The following is a 22,216-nucleotide window of genomic DNA, read 5'->3' on the forward strand; positions in this document are numbered from 1 at the left end:
CTACACATGGAAAAGAGAACATAAGTCAGTAAATAAGGGAACCAACTTATGCTTTCAATGGGCAACAATTGAACATAAACACACAGTACCTCCACTTTGTACATGGCCAGTGTTCTGTATCTCTCCTGGATATCAATGTATCTCATCTCCACATCCAGAGACATGTCCCTGATGTCTGATATGGTGCAAGGACAGACTTCAAGTCTTCAAAAGTGTCTCAGGTTCTCAGATAATTGCTGTTTTCTAAAAGAAGCATAAGGATAAATCACATATAAAAACATTTACTATTAAAACATATGACACTGTGTAACCTGATTCAATACCATGAGTTCATCTCTCAAGTTGAAGAGATCCTCTTTGGCAGGCTGGTTGAGCAGCACAAGAGGGTCTCCACTATGCATGCCAATGTCAAATAAACTGGACATCAGCTTCCTGGCCTCCGACATATCCAGTGGTTCAACAATAGTCTCTATTTCAAACACAAAAAACAACATATCGGATGATTTTTTTTATAGAGGCTTGTAATGATACAGATCTGGCTTCTCATCCTTTGTGTTCCTCATAAAGTAGAACACCCTGGATTTCAAAAATCTCTCAGGGGTATTCGTTTACTGCCACATGAAGCTCAATGTGATAGGCAACTTTAACCTCGACCCCCTGAAAACACAAAACCAGAAATGTGTTGCACTTTTTTTCCTCCCTCTCCATCAACAAACGACAAATAATTTTTTTTAAACAGCCACAATTTGAAAGCAATTACCACAAGAGGGATGGAATTAAAGTTTGATCTCACATGGCTGGGACTTGCTTCATATATCTCCTCTGAGCCTGAGGTCATCTCTGCTCCACTTTGGGACAGTCAGGATCTGAAGAGTCTCTATCTGTCCTCCTTTCTGTGGCTATAAACGATGTAGTTAAAGTATTAGTGTCCTCATGCTAACACAATTCAAAATAAATGACCGCTCAACCGTCAAGTTAGCATATATAATCTTTTCAGATACAGCCTCTGTGACCCGAATGTATGCTAATAGCTGCACGAGGGGCGTACAATGGGGCTACAGCTTTGCAAACTTACCGCCTGGATTTCAACTTCTTCCTCTCTTATAGTTTTGAAAAACAGAAGATATAATTGCGAGTCTTCCTCAGAGACAACGTTCAAAAAGCGGATAATTTTCTCTTCTTCTTCTCCATCACCCAAACCGAGTAGTTCGTCGAAGCAGTTGGGACCGTACGGTAAACTGAAACCGGCAGAGACGCACTCTCGGATCCACTCCACTCGTAAATCGTCGTGAACCATATTTTTCAATTAGTTAGCAGTTGAAGAATGTAAAAATGTAAACAATTGTTTGGTTTACCCGTCATTTTAAACTTTGTCAACATTAGCTTGCGGTTGCCACCAACCGAAGTTTAGCTCTTTGGCGTTGCCATGGTAACCACTGAACCTTTGGCGCTTATGGTTGAGAGACATAAATGGGAAATGTGTTCCCATGGTGACGCTTTACGGTTACTTACTGAGCTTCAATTTCACCAAAGCAAATTAAAAATAGCAACATGTCAGATGTTATCGTATCCTTTTAGTATTATTGTTTTATCAACGAGGTTTTGCAAAGTAATACATGGCTCATATCAAAATAATTGCTTTTATTATTCTGTACGTGTTATCGAACTTCCTCTTCAAAGCACTGAATTGAATAAGTCTACTGAAAAACTAAGACAACCTTATCGTTTCCATCGTAAAGCAAACGTTGTATACAAATATGTTTTGTGGTAGGTTGAAAGTACAGTCTGTAATCAATATGATCCCGTAACCTTTCTATGTTATTAGTCAGGATCTGAAGTATATAAAACACTTAATGGTAGGGTAGAGGCTATGCATTATAGAGGGGGGTTACGTTTTGTGGCAGGTTGAAATAATTAATATCCCTCTATAACTTTTGCTAATAAAGAAGAAACTGCTCCATATTTACAAAGGTTATTAGGCATGATACATAATATATACATAACCCAAAGTGAGTCTGTGTATTAATTAAAATCCAAATAAAGCAACATTTAAAAATACAAACAAAAAATCAACACAAAAGGTCACCTTTCCAGAATTACAGATAGTATTTAAGATACAACGGTTACTGCACATTCTTGGCTTAAAGCCCTCAAACATATATAAAAATGTAAACTGTTGCTACATGAAGAGGGATAAATGTCTTAGTGTCGTTTCATGAAACTTTTCCAAACCCAGATACAATAAGGAATGCAGTTATGGACTTTGACGAAAAAAACAAAAACAAATACAATTTATTATTAACATGAGGATGATTTTCTCAAAATAACATGAACATGGAGTGTTTGTCAAATAAAATGTTTTTAATTCTTAATATTAAAACAAATTGCAAAAATTGGGCCGCATTAATAGAAATTACAATACCCCTTCAACCGCTGTCAACTAGACAAATAATTATTAATCAAACATCGCTGGCCCCAATAAAAAAAGAAACGTGACTACCACAACAAACAATTAGGTCTCCTTCCCTTACCAAAAATACCAATATCAATCCCATACAATACAAAAAAATTAGCAATTACTAATAATAATGCATGATGTTAGTACATTCAATGCTTCAATGCTCTCCTAATGAGATTTAATACAACCCGGCCACTGAGTTGGATATGGATATAGGATCTTTCAAAGTAAGGGCAAATCCATTGACATTCATCTTTAATTCTGACACAATATTTTTAAATATAATAAATAAATAAATAATTCTGTAAAAGTATATACATCTCATCATCACACAACTACCCGGGCACTTTTCAATACTGACAAGTCAAAGATCCTTTGCACCATTTTGGTACCACAAAGTAAAAACACAAGGGGAACTGAAGAATGATACAGTATGCTGTCATTTGGTTGTAATTCTGTAAGGCAGTCAGTGCAACAAAAAGTTGAGCAAGAACTATGTAAGTGTAAGGTGGCTCACTCCCCAGCGTATGGAAACCAAATCTGCCAAAACTGAAAAGTAAAAATAACCGCATTCATATACACAATTATGCCAAAATGAATGCCAAAAAATAACTACATACAGAGGACAGGAATTGGATGGGAAACCAAAATGAATAAATAAGGATAATCAAAGGAAATAAGGAATCTTAAAAAAGGTGGATGTTATTTTATTTCTTTATGTTATTTAAATAGCAAATCCCATTTTCTTATTACTGTAAAATCATCTATTTTTTTACTTATTTATTCCAAGTTTGGCAGATGCGGTTTCCCAGTGAAGTGATATCAACAACGGTTATCAATAATGCCTGATTTAGATATACGAGTTACATTTGAACTTTGAGCAACTTTCAACCTGCAGTGAAGCAAACTGATCCTGGTACAAAATACTCTGCGATACATAAACTTGCAATAAGAAAACATTTCACAGCAGTACGCTCTGTGTTCTTGAAACTATTGGGAGGGCAGCATGTTTCAGTCCAAAGTTTGTGAAGCTAACCATTGAATCTTTATAAGCATGGGACCCTGGTGGCTTCTTTTGGCTCCATTTACCACCCTAACAGTATCACCAGCTAGTCCTTTCACAGTAAGGCATCGTGCTCAAAGCTGGAGGGCAGGAGAGAGAATGAAAAGGGGCAAAACTGGATTCCAGTCCCACTGTAGAATTTATTCTGAAACTCCACCCTGAGGAAGAAACAAACAGTCGCTGTGAATATAAAACACGAGGATAATTCAAAGCACTTAGGCCCCGTTAATGACACAAGTGACTTTAGTGGTTATTGTTATCTTACCAGTGCAGCCGGAGGGCATGAAGGAATGCAGACAGACCCTCCATTACCAGGAGGATGGAGACCGTGAGAACGGCGAACAGGCAAAACACAGGCACCAGGAATAAAACCCAGAGAATGGTGTCCATTCGTAGTCCAACTCGCATCACCATGGCCCACAGCACCTCCGATAGCTCTGTGAAAGCAGAGGAAAGAGCATGTGCACCATCCAGAATTACAACAAACAGAGACAAAGCATATTCAGGCTGTCATTGTTCTACATTTGTTTGCTTTGATCTAGACTATTAATGTCCCTAATTAATGCCTATAATGTCATTACCCAGGTTGGAAAATGGTTTCAGTGGGTTTGGGATCATGGTTAAAAGACTTTGGGGTTAAATTTGTTCTGAGAGACTGATCAACTGACTTATGTTTGAAAGGGACCCCAAATATTTTTTTCTATACAAGTACTGCCAATAATTTGACTTGATACAACCTATTATTAGTTTCTGCAACACTTCCATCATGGCTCAATTATCATTGGAAGTCATAATGACAGAATGGCTACAGCGCACACACACAAGATGACCTGCCATATATTCCATGATACCATATATCCAATTAATCATAATTTGTTATGCAAGATTACTTCAAATCAGTTTAATAAACCATAAAATGCTGTGCATGAACACATTTCACAATGTTCTCACATTGTGCTTTCTTTGAAGATCTGTCCCTGTATGGTTTAGCAAAATAATAGATTAATTTATCCAATTAAAGTTTTTAGCAATTCTTGATAACATGTAAGCCCATGTAGGGATTGAAAAAAAAAAAAGGGGCCACAACCTAATATTATTTGTGCTGTTGAAATGTAAAAAATAAAGTAACAGAAATATGGTAAATAATTAAAGTTATGAGGAAATGTATTGGTGGGGGATATACAAACTTCATTCACGAATGAAACACGAGCAGGCTGCAGTGTGCGCTGTATACATGCTCACAACCTCTTCCACTGCTGGGTCATGTGTTACTCTCATGCCAGGCCTGAAGTATGCACGCTGTAATGCCCCTTACCACTGCGTATTACAGAGCATGTTATACACAGTATATTTGTGAGAGAACTAAGGAACAAACACACAGTGGCCATCATCTCTCATTATGATGGTCGACACCAACAAGAACAAACGTTAATGCTGTAATCAATCATTGAGTTGTTGTAAAGTGTGAAATGGCTTTCTTTTGATTTTAAATCCAAACCTTGAGTTAATTATCATTTTGTACAATCCCTGTGTGTTCGGCGTGTGCTTGTACAGGTTTGAATGAGGGACAAGCTACCTGCTTGTTGTATTGTACTGCAAACCATCATACTCACGGGCATGTGCCAGGCTCAGAGCCGGAGGTAGGAGGCTGTGTTGGAGAAGCAACCCAGGCAATACTCTATAGTGTGGATGGCCTGATGAAGGAACACATCTGCAAAGTCAAACTATCACGACAAAACAAAATTCAGAACCACTGCCGGAAACCAGTAACGAATAACAATGGTTGCTTATTAGAAAAGTTTAAGATTAATGGTTAACTATCTAGTTGTTTCTCTGTGCCGACCTCCTCGGTCTGGCGCTCTCCGCTAGTGGAGAGATCACTGTGACTGCTGCCCTCCTCCATGTCATTAGCCCTCATCAGGTAGAGCTCCTCTTCACTGTTACGGCGCACACGCTCATACCCCTGAGAACACACGGAGAAGCTACTCACATTTTGTATATTTCACAGTCAGTGAACAAATATTTGGAAACTTATTTCACACAGCAGGTAAAACATTCACCGACAGAAATGCATCTGGAATGCTCACCCTGTACATCCCTAGGCGATGGCTTCCATTGTGAAGCCAATAAAGGTAGACTGGTTTCCCCAGCAGTAAGACGGGCACAGAGAGAACAGCAATGACCAACAGAAATACCTGCAGGCCAGTCTGGAAGAAGCAAAACACCATCGCATTACATCGTTATGATCCCTCTCAGTGACATCTTTTTTTATTTTGTAAAAGCAATAATTTCACATTCCTCAGTGATATCTGAAGATTTCAACAACACCAGACTTGATCTCTAGAGATAGAAAGCACATATGTTGCACTGTAGTAGGAATGGTGCTTCATCCTAGTTTCTCACCTGTCCTGGGTAGAGGGGCTGCACTCCGTCACCCTGCATGAGGAACATGTTTATGAAGTGGATGAGGATGCTTGGAGCATGTCGGGAGTCCTTGGCAGTGAAGACCAGCCACTTGTAGAATATCATGAACACCAGGTAGCCGAATAGACACAGCAGGAACAGGAGCTCAGGGAGAAATACCAAGTACAGGTTGTACTTCTTCCTAAAGTGCCTTTTTTTGTTGACAAAAATAAAGCAGGCCATTAAAAAAAACACTATAACATCCAACATAAAAGGGCATTACAAGGTTAAATACACTGGTACTTACAAGTGATTATAAGTGATGAGGATGACCCCGAAGCTCATGTGTATGATGCCCACGATCACTGACATCTTCATTTTATAAGAGTTCAGAAATGTAAGACGGTTGGATGCCAAGTTCCAAATCTGTGCACAGAAAGATGGCATATACTTTATTATATAATGGGTAGTTTTTATTGGCAACAAATGAAGTCCAGCAATGCTATTGAAATACCATTGAGAAAAGCTAGCTGTGTTTTGTGCGTTGCTTCAGTCATGCATGGATGGAGAGGATCTAATATTTCTTATTTCTATACAAGTGATTCAATAACTTTCATTGCAAGAATTCAACCCAATTCATTTTTTCCACACAATGTGCGACTGAGCGATTAACATTACCTACTGTTTTTAATACTGATGTAGGTGAATACGAAACAAATCCACAAACTTATCCAACTCATCTCGTCTTTATATCCAACAAGTACAATAGGTTGTTCATAACATTTCTTAACAGTAAAAACAACACTTATGACCTTCTGGGCCCGCTTAGCTGTTTCTTTACCGTTACAATGATACATTTGTCTCGTGATGAAGTACTCACTTCCACACCTCCTCTCTGAACATGGCCTTCACACTCCATCCAGAACCAAAGATATTGAGGGACTTTGAGAAACAGTCATTGTATATCAGGCCGGTGTAGATGGAGAAGAGGCCCATCATTAGGATGATATAACGCCCCTCAAAGAATGTGTTCCAGATCTGCACGTACATACAAATGACACATTATACACACTGTATGCCACAGTAGGAGGAGTATTCGTGTAAATAAATGCGTTGGAGCACTCGCTTACCTCATTCCTGGTGTTTTTAAGTTTGCGGTTGTTCTCGTACAGCACCATCCAGAGAGCAAATGCAGCCATGATAGCGCCGTAACCCAGATCCCCAAACATCACAGCGGAACAGGAACGGGAAAGTGATGATTGTGAAAGGAGCTACAAATAAAAAGTAAAAACTGCAATTAAAAAAGGATCTTCATTTTTTTTCAAAAGGCTGTTGTGCATCACAATCATGTTGCTGTCACATCTTTGAAAAAAGAAAAATCACAGGAAAAACAAAAGGATCCCACTCACTTACCGGGGTTAACCTCTCTGTAATTACCCACTCCATAGGCATCCACAATGTTCTGGAAGCCGGAGGTAAATTTGTTGGTTTTTATCAGAGTGGGGGGAGTGTCGTTGGTGGGGATACGATTGACAAAGGAAGGAACTGTCGCTCCGCTTTTTCTCTGAAATATCAATGTCAAATCAAAATGTCAGCCTGTTGTCAACAACTGATTTCACTTGAAACACTTGATCAGCACTGCAAAGGGTCGGCAGCACATGCAAAAAACAAGAGAAAATGTTTATGTCGCTTTGTAAGTTGTCATAACTTAAACATTAGACAGCCCGTTGAGGCAACATGATAAATAGACCTCTGTATCAACAGTTATTCTCATTAGTCCATCTTTGTATTTCTTTATCCCGAATACACACTCTGTCCTCCGCAGCCTGCAAACTGAATGAACAGTGGCTCTTCAGTGCCCTCGCCAAGTCATGTCTTTTTTTCTTAAAATTTAGAGGGATAAATAAAAGCAATGCCTCGTTCAGTGCTCGCTTCTATGATAACAATACCCCAGTTCATGAAGCAACTGTCCCGGTCACATAAACAAACAGAGAAAGCCTGCAGTGGAGCCAAAGGAAAAAATAGAGCAGCTCTGTTAAGAGTTCCCTCACCGATCCTTCTTCTAGAGCCCTCCGCAGTGTGGGAATGTCATCGACAGGACACCACACCTCAGCGATCAGACACTTGTTAGTAACATCAAAACTACACAGGTTCAGGATATAGTAGATGGCCTTCATCTTCTTGACCTGGATGACCCAGGTGTAGAGGGATTCTGAATCAAGACCTGTTTCAAAGAAGTTTCAAAAGTTTCCACTCAAAGATATGTTTGAAATGCAGCATGGATAGAAATCGAAAGGAATTTCTCTAGATTTCTGTCTGTGGGAAAAATACTTGAGGAGAACAAAGGACAAAAGACAGATGTGGCAAATCTGGAGAGGAGACAAAGGTTATTTTATCATAAGGTCACACAAGAGTGCTTCCGATGGGAAATGGAAGAAAAAGACAATTATGAAGCACTGTTGGTCCCACGGGATGTCAAGGAGGCTGAGACAAATGTGGTGCAACAACAAATGACAAAGAGAGAAATAGAGAGTACAGTAACATTAATGAGGAGAGAGGGATATGACATTCCTGGAGTCATAATAATCTGAAGCTTCAAGGAAAAACCGAAAGGACCAGAGTAGCCTATAAGAGAATAGTGTAAAACACACTAATAATTTGAAGCATTAGTAAATGAAGTTAATAGATAATATTAAGGCTGGTGGGCTATCATATTGCAGGTTCAAAGCTGCTGTGTTTTTTCCATGTGCACAGGACAGTGAAGACCATCAAAGCACCACAGTGAGGCCTTCAGGGTCAGGGCGAATTGACTCTCGCAGCAGCCTCGGAGGAACAAGGAAAACTCTCATTTGTTTTTGTCTGTCGTCTGTTTCAGGTCTGCACACCTGTGAGCATTGAGTGTGTCTCCGTGTGCAATGGGTGCGTGCATCTTTAAGTGTTTCAGGCTGGAAGTACAAAGAGAATTACGCTCAGCTGAAGAACTCACTTATATCACACTATGGTTCAATACAGCCTGATATTAAGTCATGAATGTACTGCTGAGACACTGACCTTGTGGATTGGTGACCTGCAGTTTACAGTATGTAATCGGGGCTCTGATATAGGGTTCATTTTCATTATTGGTTATCTTTTCAATTATATTCCTGATATATGAATAATTGTTTATAAAATGGTGCCAAAGCCCAAAAGTCAATGGCTTGTTTTGTCCAACCAAACAGTCAAAAACATAAAAAAAAAATATGTTAGTAATGGGAGCAGACTAGGGAAACATGCAAGATATGTCTGTCCGTGCACAAACATTTTCCCACAGTTTTTCCACCCTACGGCAGAAATTTGGCCTGGAGGTCAAGTGTTTGTGAGGTTCTGTGCGTGTGAATGCGTGAGTGCATGGAAGCTATTTGCACTTGTGTTCTTATAAAGTGTAGGGCTTTAACAACTATTTTCATGATCAATTCATCTTTTATTTCTTTAATTAATTGTTTGGTCTAAAAAACATCAGAAAAATGTCGGCAACAGTTTCCCAAAATGTTTTCCAAGGTGTCGTGTTAAAAGGTCTTATTCTGTTTAGCCAAAGAAATCCGATTTACAATAATCTAAAACTGCAGCAAATCCTCACATTGAAGATGGAACAATCAAATTTGAGAAATGTTTTGCTTAGAAAGGGACAATTATTCGACTAATCACTGCAGCTCTACTCTGGTATGTTCACTCCCTGAGAATCATCCTGATTAACGTATCAGCCGCCAGTGATTTAATGGAGTTTTTCAATTGGTGACTGCTTCCTAATACCCCAGAATCCCAGTCTGCTAAAAGTAATATCCATTTCCTTTGAAGTGCCTGAAACCCCAAAGACAAGTTAAGTTACTGTCATTCAATGTCAAGTTGCTAATGCCCATGAGGGAATCTTCTGCTCTCTGAAATCCCACTGCCACTGTTTGGCTTTGTTGACACACAAACTGTTGCTTTCACAGATGAGGCCAGACAGCAGGTGGACTGAGCTCCTCTTATGTCACCTTACACTCGCTGACCTCTCTGCATCTGAAGACGGTAGCTGACTCACACCAACAACAACTCCATTTCCGTCTATCCTGAAATTCCTTTCGTTTGCCAATTACAAACAGCAGCAAACCCACTATAAACTCATCTACCCTTCCCAGAACAAGCCCAGATGCGGTGAAGTCCCAGCTGCTTGTGTTTAGTAAACATGTCCACCAGCCGCTGGCCATTAGTGACAGGGGAGCTGAGCAGAGAGGTGAGCCAGTGGAGCGAGGCTGGGAGCGCTGAAAAGCCACCTGGACACACCCAGAAGAAAAGGTCTCATCAGGGAGAGAAGAGGGCTCAGCCTCCAGGCACATTTGGCCCACACACCGTAATCAGCACACACACTCAACCTGACAGCATAAATATTTGTAAGATGGGAAAAGTCCTCTCATCCTTAAGCGCTGGCTAGTCTCCGAGCCAAACACTGGCTCTGTCCAGGAGGAGTCATTGACAAGATACAAAAAGGTTTAAAATAAGGTTATTGTGTAGATGTAAAAGCACAATTGAGGACAATTGAGCACAATTGTACATACAGTACAGTAGATTGTAATAATTTAAAGTGACTATAGAGTGGTTGCTTTCCTTACCTTTTCTGATAGACTGAGGAGTGAGAGACTGCTGTCCCGGCTGAGTAGGTTTTGTAAAGTCCCGTCTTCCAGGTCCCGTCAACAAACGTGGTCAGCCAGAGTATCAGCACAGTCCAAAGCAAACTTTTACTACAAAGCGCGGACACGCTCTCCCGTTGGCGCGGTCCCATTTCCGTGGCATCAAAAGTGGGCTACGGCCAGAAAAGTTCAAATGAGCCCAACTTCCCCCCCGGTAAGAAAACACACCGGTTAGTGAATCCAGCTCGGAGGGGGAAAAGTGTCAAACAGCACCGGGTCGGCAGGAGAATACGAGCATCCTATTCACTAAAGTAGCAAACATGCACTTCTGTAGACTACTAAAACGGATGTCTGACACTCGTTTGTGTGTAAAATAACCTGTGTTTAAAAATCCTAAATTAACTAAAGAAAATTGCCGCCCTATGACAGAGAGCCGACATGTGAACATAAACCTTGAATACTGCGCGTGTGGGTGTTAAGTGTGTGCGTGTGTCCTCCTCTCTCTATCTGCTCTGCATACCACCGTCTGTCTGTGCACTCACTGCAGCGGGCATGACACCACTTTTATAGTCTCTTCGGGTCTTTTAAAAGCACAGCCTGCTGAGTCTTTTTTACCCATGAAAATCACAAAACAGGATTGGTGATAAAGTGCAGCCCTGGCGGAGGCCAAGTGACCGCCTCACCCCATTCTCTCGCAGCACCCAGGGGACCTGGTCATACGCCTTCTCCAGATCCACAAAATACATGTAGACATGGGCGTACTCCCAGGCCCCCTCCAGGATCCTTGCGAGAGTGAAGAGTTGGTCCGTTGTTCCACGACCAGGACGGAATCCGCATTGTTCCTCTTCAATCAGAGGTTCGACTACTGGCCGAACCCTCCTTTCCAGTACCTTGGAGTAGACTTTACCAGGGAGGCTGAGACGTGTGATACCCCTGTAGTTGGCACACACTCTCCTGGTCCCCCTTTTTAAATAGGGGAACCACCACCCTGGTCTGCCAACCCCTAGGCACTGTCCCAGACTTCCACGCAATGTTGACGAGGCGTGTCAACCAAGACAGCCCCTCAACACCCAAAGCCTTCAGCATATCTGGACGGATCTCATCAACCTCTGCGGCTTTGCCACTGTGGAGTTGTTTGACTACCTCAGTGACTTCCATCAGGGAAATTGACGATGATCCCCCATCAGCTTCCAGCTCTGCCTCTACCATAGAGGGCGTGTTAGTCGGATTCAGGAGTTCCTCAAAGTGCTCCTTCCACCAGCCGATAACCTTCTCAGTCAAAGTCAGCAGGGTCCCACCCTTGCTGTACACAGCTTGGATGGTTCCTCGCTTCCCCCTCCTGAGGTGCCGGATGGTTTTCCAGAAGCCGACCGAAAGTCCTTCTCCATAGCTTCTCCCACACCCGCTGCTTAGCCTCTGACACGGCAGAGGCTGCTGCCCTTCTAGTCCTTCGGTACCCTGCAACAGTCCTCCCAGATAACATAACCCGGAAGGACTCCTCCAGACGTTCCCAGTTCACCCACACTACCCGTTTGGGTTTACCAGGTCTGTCCAGAGTCTTCCCCCACCCCTTGATCCAACTCACCACCAGATGGTGATCAGTTGACAGCTCCGCCCCTGTGGCCTCAGATCAGATGATACGATTACAAAATCGATCATTGACCTTTGGCCTAGGGTGCTCTGGTACCACGTACACTTATGAGCATCCTTATGTTCGAACATGGTGTTTGTTATGGCCATTCCATGACTAGCACAGAAGTCCAACAACAAACGACTGTTCGGGTTTAGATCAGGGAGGCCCTTCCTCCCAATCACGCCTCTCCAGGTGTCTCCAACGTTTCCCATGTGTGCGTTGAAGTCTCCCAGCAAGACTACGGAGTCCCCTACTGGAGCCTCCTGCAGGGCTCCATTCAGGGTCTCCAAGAAGGCCGAATACTCAGAACTGCGGTTTGGGGCATAGGCACAAACAACAGTCAGAGTTTTACCCCCCATAACCTGAAGGCGTAGGGAGGCGACCCTCTTGTTTATGATCACACAATGTAAAAATGGATCAGCTGATTTCACAGATTGCAACACCTGTTCATGGACTTTTATAGATGTGAAGATGTTCACAGTGGATATCTTTTTACCGGAAACGAACGTGTGGACATCTGGCAATGGCTTATGAGCGTCTTTTTCAAAATATTGCTGAAAAGAGGATATTTATGAGGCTTTATAGGTCAGTGGGCTCAAAGTTATGATTTTGATTTTGAGTGTACTTGCTAGTTTGAGGAGCTGATTGTACCTGCTGTTGTGATTTTCATCTCAATATCTAAATAGACGAGATTCTAAACTTTCCAAAAAAAAAAAAATATATATATATATATTTTCTTTATTGTTTATTTTTTATTGTGGTGTGCGGGCCCGCCGGCGGGCCGCAATAGATAATAAATATGTATGCATATGAAATAGACATATCTCGTAGGCTGCTTGTCATCTAGAGGGGCTGATGTCTTAAACTACATTTATTGAGCTTTATACTTGAAGAGATCGCAAGCTCACATTGTGTTGCATTGATCTGGAGCCGCGATCACCAAGTGCGTCGATTAAATAAACCGTGTTATACAAACGCCGCAGATTAGCTCCGCCTCTATGAATTTGTACCTTAAAGGTAGGAACCAAAATTAAAGTGCAGTACAACTACATAAACAGGGAAAACGTGAAGACCGTTACAAGGTTCATCACAGTATTGTTACCATCATGCTTCAACATCTGTCTGTCTCTCTGTCTATGCATGTTTTTTGTCTTTTAGCAGGTGGGTGATTCTTCAACTATCGTCATTTTTGTGTCCCTGTCAGAAATAAGAAAAACTAAAACACATTTCCTATTTTTTATTTTTGTGACACTCACTTATCACCAAAAGGAACATACAACAATTAAATCATAGATCAGTCATTATTGTTATTACATAAAAAGTGGCCTTTTATGTGTTGTTCTTGCTGTATATCACTTGTCCCTGGGCCTGATTTTGGATATTCAAACCTGCTAAGTTTTGAATTTAATATTGACCTAATATTAATTGTATGTGCAAATGATACACAAATGGCCATTTTAATGAAATGTCTCATGTGTTGTAAGATATATTAGTATGTCCCTTGGGGTCCCTGTCATTTCCATCATACCATGCAAAATGTGAATTTGGTGAGTTTTTAAAAACGTTTTTAAACTTGGTGATCACAGTCATAGTCATGTGACAGGAGAGCACAGGCTGCAGCACAAATACAGCTCCATGAAGGGAAGTGATATAAGATAAAATCAAGGTCAATATTTGGTAAATCGAAAATATGTTTATTGGCTGTCATTTCCAAATTGCTTATATATCCTTTAAATTTAGAAATAATAAGAAAAACAATATTTGGTATTGTCTATTTTGTGTTTATTTAATGCTAGCTCTAAATCAGACGTTATCATGCTAACATATCATGAGATTTTCTTTAAAATATGTCAAAACGTCATTTCCACAGCAGTCATCTGCTTTCCAGCCATCACTTTGATTATTGTGATGGAAAAGACAATTTGAGTGTTATGGCTCATATCAGTGAAAATAATGTATATTAAATTAAATGTCAGTGGGTAAGCTGTTCAAAAGTCTTAGTCTGTGAGCATTTACTGATAATTATTTATTTAAAATTATATTTTATAATTTATAATTACATATTTCCATGCTGCTGCTTGTTTTCCTTATGGTGATTTCAGTCTATAGGTCACAGTTTAGTTTAATCAGCATATCCCTATGTACAGCTGCACTTGCACAACTCAGGCTACATGATATATGTTGCACGCGTTATGACTTAAAACCTTTTTATTTTTAAATCTGTGTTTCTGTGACCTCACTGCCACGCCAGCTGCCAGATCTGCAAGGGCCGTCTGATTTTAGGAGTAAACTTCACCTGCTTTGGCATGCTGACCTCAGCAGCCTCGATTACTCAGCGCTGCACTAGATCTGTTCATTAAATGTTACAGTGAAGCACACTCTGCTACCTATACTGCAGAGAACAGCTGAAAAGCTACTTGGGTAAAGTGGAAAACTTTAGCAGCCTTTGGTCAATGGTACATTTTCCACTGTATGCAGCAGATTGTGTTCCCTTTACAACCTCAGCAGAAATATTCTGCATCTACTGTTCTTTTTAGGAATTGACCGAAGTCTTAAGTATTGTTGTTTAATAAAGAGAAACATTCAACATGATTGAACTGAAATGCAAACGTTTATTCATTAATAAAGAAGTAGCAGACCTTTAGGGCTGAACGATTACCCCACTGTAGCCTGTTGGCACTTTAGCCCGCTGTAACAGCAAAGAGAAATCCCTGGAGCTACTGCCCAGAGTGAAGCGCTCAGTACTGAGGTGTGCTGCCATCTAGTGAGAATATAATGAAAGCTATGAAGTAGACAATGACTAAAAAATCTAGTTCTCTTGTCTCTATCAATTAAAAAAGATATATTTTTAAATATGTACAATCTTTCACCATAACTTGTTTGTTTGAATATAAATCAGAGATACTAAAAGTTTGTTCTCTGTCTAAAGAAGCAGATGTTAATTAACATGTGTAAAAGCTAAGCAGCTCAGTGAAGCTGAGGTCTGTCTTTAGTCAGCGTTGAGGCATAAACAGACACCCTGGAGCACCCAGTGGGAGATGTGCATGGTGGTGAACAGGTCAGCCTCAAACACCAACCCCACACCCATTGCATTCCTGCGCAGAGACGTGGTGTACACCGGTGTCCGTATCGTATTCTTCACGTACAAAACACATAAAAAAATAACAGTTAGGGAAAAAAACATAAAAAATAGTGAAGTAAAGTATTGTATGCAGGCCTGTAGTGTCTGGTGTCCACACCTGTAATCAGAGGCGGCTTGCCTCTATGGGGATGACTTTGAGAATGGGCAGTTCAACAACCAGAACGCTTGGTTTACTCTTAACCAGGCAGCCCTTCTCCGTGTCCCAGTCTGCTTCCCTCCAGATACAGGCTGGACACAAATCAGCCTGCAGAGAAAAACACCATCAGTCTCTATAACTCATCACTAATCATGCTGCTAATGGTGAGTGTTATTTCATTACCCTGTCCACGTCTGTCACTGATGTCATCCTCACTGCGGTACTGGGTCACCTGTGTGTACCATTTTTCCTGCAAGTGGCTTGGACCAGGGCGGTCAGGTAGGACTCTGGGATATGGAGTCCTGATAGCCACATAACCTTTGGCTCTTCCTGATCCACCTGCAGGGACACAACATACACAGGTACGTCAAGATGCATTCTCAACTTGTTTGTTAACCATTCTGTAATGCCAGATCACAAAAAGGCTACATATGATCGTGATAGTGTGTCCATCCTCACCCAGTAGCTATACTGTTCATAACGCCTCTTGAAATGGCTCGTCCAATTGCCGAGAGACTTAAGAGTGTCAGGTGCCAACTTCTTCCAGATGGCAGGGATGTGACCATTAAAAAGTGCTCGAACTCACTGCTCATACCCACCTCACCAGCCAAGGCCTAGGGGACACAAGAGAATCGGAACAAATCTAAACCTGTGTGAAGCACAAAGACGCAACACCTGCCTGTTTGTTTCCTCAATATCTTGTTGCCCTCTGCTCCCCCCCTCACCCTCTGCAGCTCAGCCAGAGAGTGCTGCATGCGGACCACTAGCTTGTTGAAGCGCTCTAGCTCTTGAAGCAGCACCACTGAGGTCGGGGAAATGTCTGTGCCTTTTTCAGATCACGTCCAGGTTGAATAACTTAGGCAGCTTGTTCTGAATGTCCTGGGCCACCTGGTTGATGTACTCGTCCCTACTGATGCTTCCACCCGATTCACCTGAGGTGTGAGAGAGCATTTAAAGAGAATAAAGCAAATATCCTTCAACAGTATGGAACAGCTTCTCCTTCTGAAAATAGTACATATTACTTCCGGGGATGCTCTTCGGTATTCAGAAGTCAATATGGAGGCCATCAACTTTACAATGTCTCCCTTTGAAATCAATTAAGGGGCAAGAGAGATGAAAGATGCCAACTCATACCTGTCTGAGGCGGCAGGTCTATTAGGTGAGTGCACATGTCTTTAGGGTAAAGCTGTGAGTGATGACTGAAACCTTTTATTTCTCTTAAAAGTAAGAGAATGTAAAGTAATGAAAATAACAACTGACCAACATATATTTTCTTGGTCCCATTTGGAGGGATCTTGTAAACTACGTCCGTGTTGCTGAAGAAGTGGAAGCGACGAAAGGTGTAGAAGAGGAAGTCTCCGAGGTACTCATCCATGTACACAGTCAGGATCCTGCGGTCAAAGCTATCGATGGCTCGCCCGCCATACATCACCTATAGAGCATTATACAGACGTTAGCCTAAATTCTCCAATAAGGTATTTAAGACTTCCCCAGGGAATATTGCAGGATTTCCATACACACCTGTTGAACACAGTTACATTGTCACTCATTTCAAATGGCTCCCGTGCCACTTACAGAGAAGTCAGACTCATTGAAGTCGTAGAGGACGTTCCAGCCAATCTTGCCGTACTTGCGTCTCTCTTGCACCACAGCATGGAAGAAGGCCAGCACGTACACCAGGCTGCGGAAGGCAGGGTGAGGACATGCAGTCAAGGTCTCATGGGAGATTTTTATGCTCTCATGTTCAGCTTGAGACCGTTGGGAGGCTCCGTCACTACCTGCACGCACACAATATTAAAGTACATGTAAACAAACAGACATTTCTTTACATTTTTCATAACAATAGAAAAACTGTTGAATGTTTCTTCCATGCTCGTGACTATCCCCCACTGATGTGCACAATTTAAATACAAATTGTCACTTTGCTGTATTAGAAATGCAACATTGTCATATTCCCAACATATAGATTAAAAACATCAAACACAACACCTATTTAAGGAAATTCCTTGTGACCGCTACTTGATCCGAACCCTGCCATCTACAAACTAATCTAAAGAAAATACTGCTGAAGGTAAAAGAGGAAATGCGTTTGACCTTTAGAGACTTTTGCAGTATGCCAATGGGGAAATCCTTAATGGGGTTGGTGGTGACCCACAAGCGGAAGTTGGGATTGGGCTTGGGCTTGGTGATCATCTCTAAGGGACTTCTCCAGTTTCTTCAGCCACTTTACCAGCAGGTGGCAGTTCTGTAGTATCAACCACTGACCACGGGACACCGCCCTCTCCAGCAACTGCAGTGCCACCTTAATCACAGATACAGAAGACAATTACCCTCAACGTCTCATTCCACTTGGGCACACTTAAAGCTTTGCGACTGCGATATGGAAAAGAAGGCTTCAGTACCTTCTCTTGGCCTTGGCCCATAGCAAGAAACTTGAACTTGTTGCCTCCAAAGCCTGACCTCTCTGCTAGTTTCATGAGGTCCGTGGCTGGGTCAGAGCCGGGGCTCAGGATGACGATAATGGGGGAGAAAGGTGTGCTCTGTTCATAAATTGCATCAAAGCTGATCATAGGCGGCTGCACATATCTGAGAAGATACACAAGAGAACATGTAGAAACTCAGGGCTTGATTCCTCTCTGTATAAATAATTATATATTCTGTAAACATTGTCAAATAGTTGTGTTGAGGCAACTCAACCTGCACCACAGTGGTGTATATACATACACTGTATATACTGTATACATAGTGATGGTATACATATATATACAGTATATATATATATACTATATATACTGTATATATCTTAATTGCAATTATTATTGCAATAGAAACAGGCTCACTTCTCGCCCATGGTGACAGTAACGTAGTCAGTCACAGCTCTGTAGACTATCTACACGGAAGCAGCGCAGCAGCAGCAGCTTCTGAAAGGCTGGCAGGTTCTCCTCATATTTCACGGGAAATGGAGCCTGTTCTGGTGCGTGTAAGTCATACCACTGAAGAGAAAAGAAAAGGGTTAACCTCTCAACCGATAAAGTTAAATGCCTATGGCGATTCTTGCCACCGTGGTCACTTACAGACTTCCAGTCAGTGGAATCTTTCTCCACGTCATCAGGCAGAGAGGCAAACTGCTCAGGAAACAGCTCTGCTAGTTTCACTATGTCCTCCCAGCCTTGAAAATAGCTCAGTATTAAAGAGAGTGTTTTATTTTCCTGGCAGAGCAAACCTGAGGCACTTTCTCTTTTCACACTCTTCGTCTATGGTACCCTCATCATGTAGCACGAGACAGAGCCCTAACCCAGATCGTACCTGACTTGATGTCACTTTAACCGACCAGGACAGAGTTTCCCAAAAGACGGTAGTGCTAAGATTTGTGTCCTACTTAACAATGTGCTCAAAATCTTTGGGAAACTTGGCTCAGAATGTGTGACACGTTTGCCACGAATCAACTATCTATCACCTGACTGAACTTAGAAACACACTGTCAAGTGTTTTACACAGATCTTTATCTATTAATAACCTTAACACATGATTGTCAGCTTAACAGTCATTGCTTCGTTTGTATCCTGTTTATCCTGTTTTCTTCCAAAACATTTCCAGCCAAATGTGTGTTTGCTTCTGAACGTTTCCTATGTAGACCTGTCATCCACACAGGCTGACTATATGACCCACTGTCTGAATAAGCCAGTCAGACACTTAAGAAGTGCAATATCACTAAAGAGAAATACAAGAAAAGGGATGAAACAAGTTAATGGTGGATAATGAGTTCAGATTAATTGCCTAAAACAATAGTTGCAGTTGTTTTTTACACAGTAGTGTTCAAACATACTGTTCCAGGAATACCTTTTTGCCTTTAGTCCTACCATTTTCATTTATTCAAACCTTTTATTTTTATTTACACCTGCATTTTAATAAAACCTTGCCAAGCAGATTGTGAGATTCTTTGTTGAGTAATTTAGTTAATAATGTGTTTCGTAAAAAATAAAAAATAAACAGAACAAAAGCGATGTGCACACACTGAATTCTGCTGTCACTGTATTTGAATATAAAACATAGCATTTCTCAGTTCACAGTTCACTGTGTGTTCTCTCTTGGTTTGAACTCAACGAAGGATTTCATTTGGCTGAAGCACCAACAGGTGCGTCTCCTGATCGTTCGGTAAACCTTTCACCTGCAAACACACGTCTCACCAATCTACGAACATCATTAGCCTGAGGTACCTCTTTAATATCATGAGTTCAAAATTACTTTAAATAGTCAAAAATATTGCCAGTCTTCTCATACCTCTAAATACAATAATAATACCTACATTTAAATACCATAAGTTACAAAACAGGAGAATGAAAAGCTTCTTATCCACTACTGTACAAAGGCATTCATTAACAATAGCATTAATATCAAGGTATTCCCTCTGTCATTCGACTGTCAAAGTTAAACCAGAAAATAAAAATGGGTAACTTCCTTTACATGGGTCTTATTCCAGTGTATTAACCTGTGCAACTAACTACAATATTTTAAGTACAGAATTATGCTGTGCTAGTATTTAATGCAAATCTCTTGATATATAATGTAGTTACGACAGTGTAATAACATAGTGCAAACAGGGTGCTCAATTAAAAAATAACATAAGCAGCATTTCATGTGAGGATATAGCATTTTTTGAAAGGTTATGATTTTTAAAGAAAGAGATTTTAAGATTCTGTTTTTGGATTTTACCGGTACAGGAGCTGCTTGAGAAGTGGATATTTTGGTACACTATGTGTTCACATTGTGTTGTTATGCATTTTAAATATATATTGAAGAGGTTTTCATTGTTTACCTACATACTAGAGGCTCTATATAACTATGAAATACTTTTCCGTGGGTTAATACACAACAATAAGCCGCTGCAGGGCGTTACTGCATTTGAGTTATCCATCCATTCATTTACAATGTCATGAGTAGAAAGTTGTCTTATACAGTTCTACAATTATATCATCAGTGTTATATCCTGTGTAAAAAAAGAATAGAAACTGAGTACAGTTCTATGTTCACCCGTGAGGAGTGAAAATCTGTGGCCAGTTTCACCGAGGGTGGAGATTTACGAACACGGAGATGACACTCTATAAGCCCTTCACGATGCACTACTTCGACCAGACAGGGCTGCCACACAGGTTCGCGGTCAACAGTAGTTCACTTTCTGTCGGACAGGGGGAATCAGCTGAGTTGCATTTGACCTATCTGCATGAGTCCACTGAGTAGAGTACCTGATAGAGATAGATAGAAGTGTCGTATAGAGCCTGTCTGGTATTGCTCAGTGTGTATGTGTGCGTGTGTGTGTGTGTGTGTGGGCCTTGATGTCCAAAAAACAGGGTCTTTCTCTCACAGCACAATTCACACACACATATTATATACAAACATGTGTCCACGGAAATGTGCTTTGAAGGCACACATTATGTCGAAGGTCAGGCCTTGTTCGGGAACACACACCACACTGAGTTTGGCAGGAAGACAGGTCAGGTGTCTGTGACGGTGGAAGCAGTCTGGATACAGGAATCCTCATGTCGAATCTAACACGGGCACACGCCCTCTAAAATTTCTGTGTGGCATGAATAATGCCTCTGGAAGATCAAATACTCATCTATGATGTGGGATTTTAAATAGGGTGTGGATATATAGCAGTCATTGTGGGTAAGTAAACCAAACTTCATTTCCCAGCAGCCCTGTGTGTCCTGGCCAATAGGTAAGATTGACTGGTTTGTTGTTTCCAGTGACGCTCCGCAGGCAGCCCGAACTCAAACATGGGACTCTGTTTCACTGTTCAGCACTTCTCTGTACAGTAAGTCACTTTGGATCAAAGCATCTGCTAGTGAGAGGACAATATTTTGGGGGGATTTGGCAGCTTTGGCGCAGTTCTCTGAGTCTTAACAGCAATTATTTCCACATGACTTTCAACATTCCCCTTGGGGGGGCAGTTTAGAGAGGAAGAAAAGGGGTGGGTGTGTGTGTGCGTGTGATGTTGTTATGCTGCAAGCTGTGGTGCAGCTCTCCCGGTCAAACAGCAGATGGCACTGAGGCACAGATCTCAAGTTAACTCTTTGAGAGTGTGTGGGTGGGTTTGGGGGGAAGTTGCAGTGTGCCAAGACAGGCATCTGGAGAGATCAATGCAACCGAGGTTACGCCTACACCAGCCAATCAGAAGGCAAGATGAGGTAGTCCCTGTGGTGTGTCTTGAACTACAAGAGTGCCTGTGGTTTGTTTGGAGCTTGATGCCTTCAAGGTAAATTTGGGGAGTTAGCTGCCCTTTTTGAGCAAAATCATAATTGGGGCAGTGTAGTGTCTCAGTTTGAATGTGTGAGGGGTTAGGATAAAGGTGGGGCATGGTGGGTAGAATAGGTGTGGGTCATTTGAGGGTGTCAGGGTTTAAATGATCATATGGCTCTGTCTATGAAGATTAGGCAGCTCCGTCTCTAGCTGGCCTCCTCTATGAGCCGAGCCAAGGTGTCTCTGAGCTCCGTCAGCTCAAAGATCTTGCCGTCCAGCAGCTCCAGCAGCGTCCGCAGGCTCTTCCTGAAATTCTCCTGCTCTTCCTGGTTCTCCTCCAGCCGCTGCTCGGCCCCCGACAGCTGTTCCTCCAGCACCCGGCTGCGCAGCTCCGTCTCCTGGAGAAGGAGAAACAGCATTGTTGGCAGGTTTGTGTCATTAGGAGGTATTATTAACAGAGGATGTGTTGATACTTGTGTGATGTGTTGATGATTA

General features: G+C 41.6%; 1 protein-coding gene, 1 long non-coding RNA gene and 1 pseudogene across 6 annotated transcripts in view; all 3 read right to left on the reverse strand.

Annotated features, from left to right (window-relative positions):
• Positions 1-2,011: 2,011 nt before the first annotated feature.
• LOC115013425 (V-type proton ATPase 116 kDa subunit a-like) lies at positions 2,012-8,134 on the reverse strand (annotated as a pseudogene).
• Positions 8,135-14,801: 6,667 nt separating this feature from the next.
• LOC115013426 (uncharacterized) lies at positions 14,802-18,634 on the reverse strand. Of its 3 annotated transcripts, none has more exons than XR_003832804.1 (9): positions 18,322-18,634; positions 17,884-18,067; positions 17,576-17,783; positions 17,003-17,259; positions 16,742-16,913; positions 15,941-16,413; positions 15,665-15,820; positions 15,443-15,589; positions 14,802-15,339 (listed from the first exon to the last, which is right to left on the reverse strand). It is a non-coding gene; the product is annotated as an uncharacterized LOC115013426 (long non-coding RNA). The 3 variants fall into 3 exon arrangements; XR_003832803.1 differs by having other exon boundaries at positions 15,941-16,095; positions 16,207-16,913; XR_003832802.1 differs by having other exon boundaries at positions 15,941-16,913.
• A 1,043-nt stretch (positions 18,635-19,677) lies between these two features.
• Positions 19,678-22,216, reverse strand: part of homer1b (homer scaffold protein 1b) — a 28,624-nt gene continuing 26,085 nt past the window's right edge. For all 3 annotated transcript variants that reach the window (XM_029439725.1, XM_029439724.1, XM_029439723.1), the window contains one exon: positions 19,678-22,119. In XM_029439725.1, coding sequence (XP_029295585.1) covers positions 21,928-22,119 — 192 coding nt within the window. In that variant the 3' untranslated portion in view covers positions 19,678-21,927. The remainder of the gene's footprint in view (positions 22,120-22,216) is intronic.

Source organism: Cottoperca gobio, chromosome 9 (assembly GCF_900634415.1).
Source record: "Cottoperca gobio chromosome 9, fCotGob3.1, whole genome shotgun sequence".
NCBI lineage: Eukaryota > Metazoa > Chordata > Actinopteri > Perciformes > Bovichtidae > Cottoperca > Cottoperca gobio.